Source organism: Triticum aestivum, chromosome 1B, assembly GCF_018294505.1.
Source record: "Triticum aestivum cultivar Chinese Spring chromosome 1B, IWGSC CS RefSeq v2.1, whole genome shotgun sequence".
Lineage (NCBI taxonomy): Eukaryota > Viridiplantae > Streptophyta > Magnoliopsida > Poales > Poaceae > Triticum > Triticum aestivum.
Window position 1 is genome coordinate 335,231,047 of NC_057795.1, and position 13,587 is coordinate 335,244,633.

Sequence of the window (13,587 nt, forward strand, 5' to 3'; positions counted from 1 at the left end):
CGTGCGTGAGTGTGCCTGCAGTGCGTGCGTGCGCGAGAACCGTGTGTTATCCGTTTATATGTACTCGTATAAAAGGACAGAACTATGTTTATTTTAAATGAAAATTGTTTGGGCTCAGGTGGCTGGAACGCATGGGGGCGTAGGCGTGGGGCTTTCAGGTTCGAACCTTAACGTTACATGGTTTTTGCTTTATTATTGTTTCTGCCCAATGACAGGTGGGTCCCGCATAAAGGATTGCTCACTAGGCCACGCAAGACGTTTGATTGGTCAAAATAGATCAAATACGAAGCTCTACTGTGACCCGGTGACTGTATAATCATCAAATGACATGTATAATGATCATATTGATCGTATTCTTGAGAAGGCCGGTCCCACAGTGATTCAGAGTGTGCGGCCCGCACAGGGCCCATAAAATTTCGGGCCCCAAATTATTGTAGGCCTAGTATGTATATTTGTCAGAAAAAAATGTTATTCCTGGGCCTGGGCCGCTGGCGTCTACGACACCGCGTGAGTCTAGGCGCGAGCCAGGCCACTGCTCGATCTCAAGCGATCCCACGATGCTCTATCGTAACCTTGTATCAGGGATCGTCACACCTTCATCACAGTGACTAAAATGAGCTTTCGACATAAATACGATGATCACCAATGCATTTTACTCGAATAAAATGTCTGCATTATCTCTTGTTTCTAAATCATGCAGAGTTCTTTGTGTTAAGCAAGATAGATCAATAGCAGACGCAATCCTAACTTAAAAAAAAGGTGTACATGGTCGTCAGGCTCACTGCATGCATCCAATAAGTTTCACAAAGACTTCACCTATCGGCATGTTAATAAATGTTCGCCCAGTGCTTCAAAAAAATATCAGTGTTAGATCTATACTGCATTTCAGGGTGAACAAAAATCCAAATGAATTAAGAACATGCGTCTATGTTACTATTCATAGAGAATTTATAAACTTGAGAAAAAATGGAACCAAAAGAACAGGTGCATAATGCATTTCAATTTTTATCACAAAATATATCATGAAAGAAGATGGAAACCAGAGACTATGTTTATACAATATTACCGATGGTACAGAACCATCAACTGTAGAACATTTGCATGTCACAACTCCCACTTCAATCAAATTCATGTTAGAACTGTTAGCATGTGTTTTGTTACACTATATACATGTCAATGTATCAAGCAACTCGTTCCTTTTCGTTGTTTTTTAATAAGCACAAAGCATGAACTCTACACCTCACCTTTTGTGAAGAGAAAGATCCACAAACCTCTGTGTTGGGGAACATTGCATGGAAAACAAAAATTTTCTACACACATGCAATGATCTATCCATGGATATGCATAGCAACGAGGGGGAGAGTGTGGCTACGTACCCTCGTAGACTGTAAGCAGAAGCGTTTCACAACGCGGTTGATGTAATCGGCCCAGCCACTAATGAAACCTACGGCCCCATGTCTCTTTTCATCATATTTGTCTTGGCAATCTATTTTCTCTTCCATTTATTTTCAGATCTATTAAACAAAAAATACAAAAATACCTTGCTGCAATTTATTTGTTCCGCGATCTATTTATCCTATCTACCACTTTTTATCTCACGTTTTTGCCTATCTTGAGGCGTCGTACCCGGAAGGGGTTGACAACCCCTTTAACACGCCGGGTTGCGAGTATTTGTTATTCGTTTGCAGGTGATGTTTACGTGGTGTGAGGAGGTTCTCCTACTGGTTCGATAACCTTGATCTCATCACCGAGGGAAATACCTACCGTCGCTATACTGCATCATCCCTTCCTCTTTGGGAAAATACCGACGTAGTTTTAGCAGACATTAGGGGGCGCCCCTACGAGACACCACAATTGCTCTTAGCCGTGCGCGGTGCCCCCTCCACAGTTTACGCCTCCGGTCATATTCTCGCGGTGCTTAAGCGCAACCCTGCGCGTATCACATCACCATCACCGTCACCACGCTGTCGTGCTGACGGAACTCATCTACTCCTTCGCTCCTCTACTGGATCAAGAGCTCGAGGGACGTCATCACGCTGAAGTGTGCAGAACTCAGAGGTGACGTACGTTCGGTACTCGATCGGTCAAAACGAGAAGACGTTCAACTACATCAACCGCGTTAAGTAAACGCTTCCGCTTTTGGTCTACAAGGGTACGTGGACACACTCTCCCCCTCTCGTTGCTATGCATCTCCTTGATAGATCTTGCGTGAGCGTGAGATTTTTTTTTAAAATTGCATACTACGTCTCCCAACACTAGATTTACATATAGTCAGTTACATGGAAGGGATCACCGGATCTTCCACCTTGACTTGGAGCGTACACCAAGGCATATGAGGTCTTTGGTCCGGACACAATGCGGCCCAGCAGTCCGGCCCATGAGAGATAGGCCGGCCCCGAGGAACCCCTAGTCCAGGACTCCCTCGGTAAGTGCCTTGTCAATTGAAAGAAAGTTTGCTCGCCAAAGAATTTGGGAGGTCTGGGCGTCAAGGATTTGGCATGCTTCATCCGCGCTCTCTGGTTGTGCCGGGCTTGGCTAGAATGGAGCAACAATCCTTGACCGTGGCTGGGCTCCCCCATCCCATTTGACAGCACAGACCAGTCACTCTTCTCTACTTGCACGGTGATAACCCTCGGTAATGGGAAGCAAGTAAGATTTTGGAAAGGCCGGTCGCTGCATAGCATAGCTCTTGCTGATATTGCCCCTGAACTGTTTAATTTGGCACGACGAAAGAACCTCTCTATCCGTGAAGTGTTGGCTGGCAATAGATGGATGAATGGTTTGGAACGTATCAACCCCGAGCAGCTCCTGGACCAACTTGTCAAGCTTTGGGACATGATCCATCCCACTGTCCTCTCGAATGTTCATGATAGCATTCATTGGAGGCTCTCAAACGGCGGATGTTACTCTGCTGCATCTGCTTATTCTGCTCAATTCGTTGGTCGTTCCACTGACCACCAGCTGCATGCAACTTGAAAGATCAAGAGCGAGCCCAAGGTGAAGTTCTACTTCTGGTTGTTAATTCAGAACATGAACTTGACAACAGATTGTCTTGCTACCAGGGATTGTTCTCACAACGGAAGTGCATGTTTTGTGATCAGGAGCTCGAGTCGGCTGCCCATCTTACGCTGACCCACCCTTTTGCACGGGAAGCTTGGCATTCCTTCCTTCAAAGCAATCCTCAAGCTTCCTATATTGGTACAACATCGATGACGATCAAGGGTTGATGAAGAAGAATCTAGGCTCTGCACAATAATATGGGTGCCCGGACGTAGATCACTTCGGCTGCTTACATTGCATGGAACCTCTGGAAAGAGAGGAACATGTGTACTTCCCCTCTACTGATATGAAAAGGTAGAACTAGCGCCATTGCCCTTAAAAAAAGAGTACAACGAGTATATGGCACTGAGTACAACGAGCGCGTGTGAAGAACAATATAGACGGTGGCTTTGACGACGGTAGCTATGGTGATCCCAAATTCGCTGTCGCATCGTTGACTCCCCCTCCTGGAGTTTAGCGGTCGCACCGGGCCAACCGCGACAATGATGAACCCACTGCATTAATCATTACTATACTCTACGCGCCTAATGACCAGCATAAACTATCACGGATGCCCCCTCAAAAAAAAAAAAAAAACTATCACGGATGCCGCTGCCACGTCGGCCCCCGCGCGCGCACCCACCAACCCGGCCTCGCCTTGCCTCGCCTCGCCGCCGCTGTATATAACGGGCCCACAGACAGTGGAGCCGGGTATCTCGTCGCCGGAATCACCGAACTGCCATCCCACCGCCACCCACCCCCGCCCGCCCGTCCCCGGAGCGAAAAGGCAGGGGGAAAACGGGATTTTTTGCCGAGCGCCAGAGCGAGAGAGCTTTTTCCTCCCCCCCCGACATGACACCGCATCTGCCCGTGTCGTCCCACCCCGCCCACCACCTGCTCGACGCGCTGCCCCCGTCGCCGCACCACCGCCGCCTCCGCAGGCGTCGCCGCTTCTGCCCGCCGCGCCCCAGGGCCTCCTCCTCCTCCTCCCTCCGCTGCCGCGCCGCCGCCGCCGCCGCGCCGCAGCCGGCGGCGGCGGCGGCGGACGAGGCGAGGACGAGGGTGTTCGTCGTGTCGGACCTGCACACCGACTACCCGGAGAACATGGAGTGGGTGCGCCGGCTCGCGGTGCGGGCGGGGCCGCCGGGGGCCGGGGAGGGGTTCGACGCGCTCGTCGTCGCCGGGGACGTGGCGGAGACGAGGGACAACTTCGCGCGAACCATGGAGGCCCTCAGGGCGCGGTTCGACGCCGTCTTCTACGTGCCCGGCAACCACGACCTCTGGCTGCGCCGCGAGGGTGGCCGCTACGTGAGTGGATTCCGCCTTCCTCCTCCCGTCCCCGTCTCTTTTTTCCTCTGTTTGACTATCCGCATTCCTTGTGCTGCAAGCATGGTGTTTGACGAAATGCGTTGGCATGGTGCTTGCGCTGGATTTCTAGTCCTTTAGTCTGTCCTCCCTGAATGCTGAAACGCCCGCCTGCTTCCTGCTCGCCATTGTCCAGTAAATACGTTGCCTAATGATCCTAGTTTTAGATGCAGTGCCAAGTATGCTAATGTGGTTTGATATTGATACTGGTTTTAAGCATGCTTGTGTAGTCGAGCTGAACTTCAGTTGTGAACCTAGTCATATGTTGATTGTATTGGACTATTGGTTCTTGTTTCCTGACTGAAACGGTTACGATAACGCATACGTCTGCATCATTTCAGTTGTGAACCTGGTAGGAGTAATACACTGATGTTATTGGGTGCTGCCACTTGGAGTTGTTTTTCTCCAACACGCGTCTAAATGTGCATCATTGTGTCAGAAGAACACGAAAGAAGGCGTGAAATACAAACCAACAATGGTGGAGGATGGCCAAACTGGAAAACAGAGCAAAAATAGAACGCAAAGACTGTAAGTAACAAAGCTACTCTAGCCTAGCTAAGAATCCAAAACCGGCTAAAAAGCCTATGCTGTGTTGCTACCTAAGCCGCTACTGTTGGTCCGGTGAGGATGTGCCCTATCCTGTCCGAGATCCAGAGCTCTGCATCATTGTGGATGGCTCCTAAGAATTAACCTCGAGAGACACTAAGTCATTAAGATGATCAGCGACCTGATGGTCTTCATCTTGTTGCCTGTGCGCCCAGCAGCAGTATCATCGGAAGATCGAACCCTTTTAAAACATCATACCAGACTTGCCAAGAGAAGGAACAGCCGGAGCAAATGTGAGATCAATGCATCCTCTTGTTTTCTCGGCGGACATGCATCTGGATTGTCATTATGTGGGAGTGTTTGAATAGCTTGGTACAAATTAGTAGCTCTTGCACATATGCTATGAAGCATGTGGTACAACTGAAATGATGCAATGACGATTATGATTTTGGATGGTCGCTAATACATCAGTTCATTTATGTTTTTCTCTAAGGAAAGCATTTACCCTTTAATTTATATTGGTTTGCTCATTTCTTACAGGTGGATTCGATGGAGAAACTGACTGCATTGCTTGATGCGTGTAGTGAGCTGGGTGTGGATACAGGCCCTAGAACGATAGGTGACTTAGGGATCATACCATTGTTTTCATGGTATCACAAGGTTGCTTATTTTTCTTAATTTATTGTCATAATTTTTCTAACCAGATCAAAATGCACCATGCCACTATGATTTTCCTGCTTACTCATCTTTGTTTAATTGCATTCCAGAGCTTTGACAAGGAAAAGGATGTGAACAGTGTGCGTGTTCCTTCGTTAGAGATGGTAAGTTGATCTTTCGCTCAGTGTCTTGTTCTGATTTGTATGGATATACACGTAAAGATAATGTTGTTTATAGGTGTAGACATGTACTGGCTGTTTCAGTTTCTCATTTTTTTGTTCTGTGCAGTTCTCAATTCCTCATGACGTGCATGCACTGATATGTTTTTTGTGATCAGGCTTGTAAAGACTTTCATGCTTGCCAATGGCCTTCGGACTTGGGAAGTGATGATGAGGCTCTTGCTCTTTACTTTGACAAGTTGAATGACAAGAACAATGATGCTATTGAAGAAGTAAAAAAGAAGAGCAAACAGATACTTACATTTTCACACTTTGTACCAAGGTTAGTGCTCACACCTCCTATCTATGGTATGCCACTGGCAAAGGTTCTTTGTCCTAGTGATCTTGTTGATTCTTACCAAGTCACAGTTGTTAGGCAACTGTGAATCCAGTGACTAGGATACTTGCTATGTTTGATTAATTTACTTGCAACCCATCTTCTTAATTCAAGCTCGTATATTTGGAGATTAATAGTAATTGCACGGTAAACATGTTCACTTTGCAGCTATCATACCTCACTTAGGTGATCATCCTCTAGGCTTTTGTATTCATACTTGGCATTTATATTTCATTTCTTGTGATTTTTATGATAAGAACACCTCAAGGAAAAATCCTCTTGTCAAATTAAGGTTAGTGTCAACTAAGGAACCACTTTCGAAAATGCAGCAATTGGTCATTCCCGAGGTAGCCATTTGCTGTGTTACAGAGAATACAGATTGCGTAGTGGAAGATATTTATTTTCACGCGGCTGTGTAACTGCGTCAGGTTGCTGATGTAAGTCCATATGATGAATCCTGTCCCTCTTCATCTACCTGACCGTCTTTGCCTGTGTATTAGGATCTGCAGTGCTATTCAAATTTCATCCCTAAAATGCACGTAGGATATCTTAGCCGAGCCTCATAGCCCCAAAGTCCAAAACTAATGCCTTCTGCTCAACTCTGCAGGCAAGAGTTATGTCCAGAGAAGCGAATGCTTTACTATCCAAACCTTCCAAAGGTCATCGGCTCTGATTATTTGGAAAGAAGGCTGAGAGCTATACACAACAACGCTAAAGATGGAGCAGCCTGCCATGTATTCGGGCATACACACTTCTGTTGGGATTCTGTGGTTGACGGTATCAGGTACCGATCTAACCATTCTCTAGGATCGAAATGCACAATTCTTATGCTAACCAGATAGGTGTTCCAACACAGGTATGTACAGGCGCCTCTGGCATACCCTCGAGAAAGAAAGCGAAGGATAAACGGAGGCCAGGGATGGTTGCCGTTTTGTGTATATCGTGATGGCTTCAACCCTGAAATATACCCAGCTATATGGTCTGACTATTACAACAAGAACAGAAGGGAGCCTGAGAACACTCAGCTTGCGCCGTGGGTTGCCAAATATTTTTCAAAGTACTACGGACCCCCTGTTTTTGCCAAACAAACTGAATCCGGTTGAGCTGTCCGGTACGACGTTGAAATCTGCATCAAACAGAGAAAAAGAAAAAAGGAGATATTGACATTTTACATGTACATGGTTTTTTTTTCTTTCTTTCTTCCCTTTTTGTATTTTTGTTGTTTCGTTTGCTACAACTCACAACTCTTGGGCAACGAATGGCCCCCTTGTGTTGGATGTATGCTGAAAAAATAATGTAAAGATGCTTGTAAGCAGCCTCGCTGCAAAGATAGTGACATGCAGAAGCCATTAGATATCTCTCTTCATCTACGGCGTGGCTGATGGGTCTCACTGCTCTCTTTCGTTGTGTCGCGGTGGAGTCGGAGCTGCCGTGGTGTGGTCTGAGCGGTGACGATCACAGACGGATAAATCGTGTGGATTTGATCGTGTCTCTCCTTGGAAACTCACTGTCAAAATCAGAACTGCCAGTTGCTGGCTTGTGATGTGGCTGCCTCTTTGCATCACCTTTTCACTGGAGTTTAGATCGAGGAATCATCTTTTCCAGTTCTACCTCACGTGAGATAACGATTTACATCATCGAACATGGCCTGGAATGGCCATCATTATTGACCAGAAAAATACATGCTCATAGTATATTCCTTTTTTCAAGAACATGCTGATAGTATATTCCCTGGCATCAGTATTGGTCCTTTGTAATAATTTTCAGCTTACAGTTCCGTCACAGCAGTTTAGGTTTGGGGTTTAAGCCAGCCATCAAAGGGTAGGACTTTCAGCCTATGCAAGAGATCAAACGAGACGGCCGTGCATCTCTGTTCTTGCCGCCGCTTCACTTTAAGGATCTGAAGAATGGTCAAGGATTGGTTAGGATTAGCAGACTTTAGATTTGTCCTTGTGGGCTGGCGAGAAAAATATTTGATCTTGGTGGACAAGCATGTCGGTCCAACTAGACTATTTGGAAGTGGAGAGACTATTGGAACAAGAGAAACGCGTGTGTTTTCTGGTAGAAATCAACGCCGCCTCATTAGATGATGCAAATCATCAAGGAGGAGGCCAAGATTTAGGCCACCGCCGGTGCGAGATTGTCAGGAAGTTGTTAAACTGTGGAAGTCCAAAAATGAAAAGTCAGTGGGAGTCCATATTTTCAGAGAGATAACTCTGCTCTCCCAAACCTACGGGGATTGGATCTTGTTTCTGCTAGGAGAACTGCTAATATAGCTGCTCATGCTGCAGCTAGAGAGGCTGTGATTCAGCCCTAGTGTTTGTACCTTTGATGTAATCCCTATTTATCTGATTGAGGTTGTTCAATCAGATATGAACTCGCTCATTTCTGAATAAAATGCCTAGAGGGCGAATTCTCAAAAGAAAAAAAGTATTTGTGATGCCACGAGAGTAAAAACCTTGTTGTATCCTAGACTCTGGTTGCGATGCTTCTTCTATTTCAAGCATTAAATCTGTAAGCTCTCTTCTTAATTAATTAATGAGATAACTACATAGGAAATCAGTAAAACTTAGCATAGCCAATTTTTCCTAGAGGTTTTCTCTCCTCATTCCCTCCCCTACTAAGCGGCCGATAATGGGAGGGGAATCATGGTGCCTTCGCTTCGGTTGATAGTTTAGGTTAGGTTTTTTTAGTCCTCGCAATTACGGCGCTCGGGCGGATGTCTGCGCTTCTTCTTCGAATTTGTCTTCGGGGCTTCGATCTCCTTAGAATTCGTCTATTTGGACACGGTCGATGGAGCTCCGGCATAGGTTCCTCCCGTCTTCTTGCGGCAGTGAGGTTAGAGTTTCTCGTCATGTAGCAAGATTTGGTATCAGGTACTTCAGATCTATGCAAGGTTCAACAACGATGACTACGGCTCTAGGGCCTTGGTCTTTAGGGTCACGTGTACGAAGACTTCACGACTGTCATCGACAAGATCCGGCTCCATTAGGGGAGCGGTAACAACGGCACGTCGGCGGCTCGTTCTGGCGGCAATAGTGGCGTTCGGCGGTCACGAAATCTTGATGTAGTTTTTATTATGTTTGAGATACTTTGTACTACATGTGAACTTTTATAATAGATTTGATTCTTTCGGCAAAAACAAGAATGAGGTAAATCTCGTGCTTTTTTTTGCCTTTTGGCTAGTGATGCATATGTGCAGCTTGCCTTTCTACTTTCTTAAGGCAAAACCTTCCCAGTAATTGCATCTATGTCCACCTTGGTCTTAGTTATGGGGCAGTGGTAGGCACCGGTCGACCGACCGAAATTTTGGCCAATCACCACCCCATCATCCGATTTTGACGCACGCAAGCATTCGATTCTAGCCTTTTCCCCAACCGATTTGCACTTGATATGTGTGCGCTCCTCTCCGTTCGCCCTATAGCGCGGTCACTCCCCCCCTCCCGGCAACCTCCATGGCCACCACCCTGGTCGTCAGTTGCAGTTCGTCACTCCTCACTCTAGTTTGTCATCCCTGTCGTCGCAGCCCTCGCACCATCGATGCAACTCCTCGCCTCCATCGATCCTATCATCACCTCACGTTAGTTTGCCGGTTGCAGCAAAATGGTTAGCCGGTTCGTGCACTCTTAGTGTGTCGTCGCACACCACGCATCCCGTCACAACTTTTTTCGTCGCCGACTACAGCACGCCCCACCGATGGTTCCAACAAAATGGTTTGCCGGTTCCAGCATTCTTGGTGCGTCATCGCACGCCACAACTGTTCTCGTCACCGATTGCAGCATGCTGCACCAACGATTCCAGCATTCACAGCGCTTGTCGCGCGCGGCGCTTCCCCGTCGCAGCTCTTCTCGTCGCCGATTGCAGCATGCCACACCGATGGTTCCAGCTTCCCCTGTGGCTGGTTGTAGCACGCCCCACTGCGGCCGTATCTCTCCTCCACACTTGTCGTCGATTATTTGTATTAATAATATAATTTCTTTGAGGGGATTGACAATATAATAACTTCAACTGAAAATACATGCTATGTTGCTGCAATTATAATTCGTTTTTTCCATCCTGAGGTGGGCTTGCATGTCACGTCAAAGGTGCACAAAATGAAACTAGAGTTGCAAGTGCAGAAACACAAGAATCTAAAACTAGAGCTCGAATGTCACGCACCCCTCAAAGTTAAAACCCAACCAATATCTCAGGCGGACATGGAGGCCCAGTCAGGTTTGCTGCATCAGATCTGATAGATAGGACCCACCCCAAATCCCTCCAAGTTGATCTAGTCCAACAAATGGACCGTCCTCCTCCTGTGTTCGTCCTCCATTTTTCGCGTCTGAGCCGTCATCGTCCTGCACCCTTGCTCCCGTCCATGCCACCACCCTCGTCCACCATCATAGATGTCATGCCAAGTACTCCGTCCTCCACCACTGGCATGGATGATGCCTCGACGATGTCCGTGGGGTTTAGTTGCAAGGTGGAGAAATCACCCGAAGGGAGTGGCAAAGGAAGCAGCGTGAGCAGGAAGCTGCGGTGATGGAAGCTAAGGACAAGGAGTTGGTCCATATCGACGTGGATGCGTACACCCCGGTGAGGCCGTCGCCCCATCTGCGTCCGCCCCACCGCTGAGAAGGAAGGTGTCAGCCGCCTCTCTTGCTAGTCCGTTCCTGTCACCCAAATGGGAAGGGATTCCAGATGTAGCTGGATGCAACATGATGCGGCGGTGATGGTGTATGACTCGCCGCAACTCCGATGGGTGCGCACAACCCTGGGAGTTGCCGACCTGTGTCTACCCAGGTCCTGTTCGACGAAATGGCATAGGAGGACACAATACATTATATCATTTGCCCCACTTTGTATCGATTCGTTCATTTGTTGTGTATGCCATTGGATCAATTTAGGGATTAATGTTGCATATGCCATTGAATCAGTTTGTCCATTACAAGAAATATGTCAACTTGTGACCTTTTGTCAGTGCCCCTGGAAGAAATGGTCATAAATCTACGACCATTTGAGACCAATTGGTAATGAGATCTTCGGGGGGCTCCAAACCCTAAACGATAACAACCATTTTGGTCAGAAAGGTCGTAATTTCTTTAAACGAAATGGTCGTAAAGCAGACAACACTGGTCCGCTGCCTTATTTCTAGCTGATCACGATCAATATCGATGGTAATAGCCTTGTAAATTGTGGTGCATTGCTATGACTAGGTGCCACCTCATCTGTTTTGCCTATGTGTCATGTCCATGTGTCAATTTTTGCCCTAGGTTGTGAAGTAGCCTATATTTATGTCATCCCTAAAATTCCCACAAAATTCTCATAAATTCTTTGAATCATATCTTTGCCAAATAAGCCAACAAACGTCGGCGTTTTCCGAAAAGTCTTCGTAGACCTCTTTCCGATGAAAAATCTTTTTTGTGTAATTCCAAATCCCTTCCTTCCCTAGTTCAAAAATAATTCAGGAATATTGAATTTTCTGCTCTGTCCAGAATAGCACTAATTGGCCTCAAACTTTTTGGGCACTCTTCAATATAAAAATCATTGCCACATGCCAATATTCATCTCCATTTTCCTAGTAAATCCCCCTCAGCAAATTTCCAAAGTTTCTATCCAGAGAGAAGCTTTGTGAAGGAAGTACTAGCTAGGCTTTTCCAAATGATCTGAGATTTTTCCAAATCTTCCATATGCTCGAATCATCACTCTCCACAAAATTTGAGCTCTTTCCAGCAATCCATGTGAGATCATCATCCAATCTTTTACTCTAGTCATATTTTCAGTTTCTGAAGCAACTATAATTTATATTGCTTCATTATTGCTTAAAATTTACCATGGCATGATCCTACCTATATAACTTCCCTCCACTAAATATGAGCTCATTTCATTTAGCTAATTTCTCTCAATAATTTTTCCAAGTTTCTGTCCACAGAAAAGCATTCTCAAGGAAGTACCACTTTGGCATGTCCAAATGGTATGAAAATTTTGCAGTGTCTTCCTATGCCCAAATGACCATCCTCCACCAAATTTCAGCTCAGTACGTTCATTCATTTGAGCCCAGCTTTAACATTCATATTTCCGTCCAGTGTGGTACTTTCCAAAGCAAGTGCCACCTAGGCTCCTCCATTTGAGCTACAAATTTGCCAAGACAGTCTCCTTAGTAGATGATCATCCTCTGCCAAAACTCAGGCCCATTGGCCATGTGCATCCCCCCCCCCACTAATCAAACACTTGGCTGCTAATTGAAGTTTGAGCTTAGTTCCGTCTCCTCATGAGATTCTTTTGCTGTATTCTTCTTCCTAACACATACCGGGGAGTGCCCAATCCACCAGACATGCTTAGGCCACCCGGAACACGTGGCAACGCCACGATCACACGGTGACCACGCGGCTGGCATGCCAGTTTACTCGCTCTGGAGTTGGGCCCTCAGCCACCGTCCAAACCTCGATGACTCTTCACCACACCATGTATCTATGATTAAATAGATACTTTTGTACCTAAAAATATTTTTTGGAAAAAATAAGTAAACTATGAGGCAGCTGTAGTTCAAATTCGACCTACTTCCTATTGAATCGGCGAAAATTTGTCTTTTTCATGAGAGGTAGATCAAAAGCTTTTGTCACCTAACCATTTGGTCAATTGTACATTAAAAATGGTATAATATTTTAGAAAATTGATTTGGTCCAATTTTGCAACAAATATATGCTAGGTCCTTAAAAAAAACTCATTTTGTGCACTCAAAAAATGGAAAATGAAATGTTCGTCCAAAGAAAATGATAACTTCCTTAGGAAACATTGTTTGTCATTCCAAGATGCAAATTTGTGCAAAATATGATGTCATTTGAACAAACTATGCCATGAATGCTACCATAACATTGGCCATTTGCCTTGAAAGCCCTGGATCTTCATACATGATAGCTCGTTTCTGAGAACACTTTATTTAAGACATTTGCCGTAGTCCAAGCTTGTTATTTTTTTGGAAACTAGGTCAAATACAATAATACAATGTGAAGGTTTTCAATTTTTTCAATTTCTTTTTTAAATTTCTTATGCGGTCAAAACGGCGGCATGACCGTTCGTAGCTAGGGGTTGAATCTTGGAAAAAATTTGGTGTATCTCTGATTAAATAGATAGTTTTGAACCTAAAAATATTTTTTGAAAAAATAAATAACAAACTATGAGGCAACTGTAGTTCAAATTCGACCCGCTTCCTACTGAATCGACGGAAATTTGTATTTTTCACGAGAGGTGGACCAAAAGCTTTTGACACCCAACCATTTGGTCAATTGTACATTAAATATGGCCTAGTATTTTATAAAATTAATTTGGTCTAATTTTGCAACAACTATTTGCTAGGTCCTTAAAAAAACTCATTTTGGGCACTCAAAATATGGAAAATGAAATTTTCGTGCAAAGAAAATAAAAACTACCTTAGGCAACATTGTT

At 45.5% G+C, this 13,587-nt stretch overlaps 1 protein-coding gene across 1 annotated transcript; it reads left to right on the forward strand.

The window, feature by feature from the left end:
- Positions 1-3,863: 3,863 nt before the first annotated feature.
- On the forward strand, positions 3,864-7,528 carry LOC123122414 (acyl-carrier-protein phosphodiesterase PptH). Its single transcript, XM_044542609.1, has 6 exons — positions 3,864-4,347; positions 5,491-5,610; positions 5,718-5,771; positions 5,945-6,108; positions 6,770-6,946; positions 7,019-7,528. The coding sequence occupies exons 1-6, from the start codon at positions 3,892-3,894 to the stop codon at positions 7,263-7,265; spliced, it is 1,218 nt and encodes a 405-aa protein (XP_044398544.1). The 5' UTR covers positions 3,864-3,891; the 3' UTR covers positions 7,266-7,528.
- Positions 7,529-13,587: the final 6,059 nt, after the last annotated feature.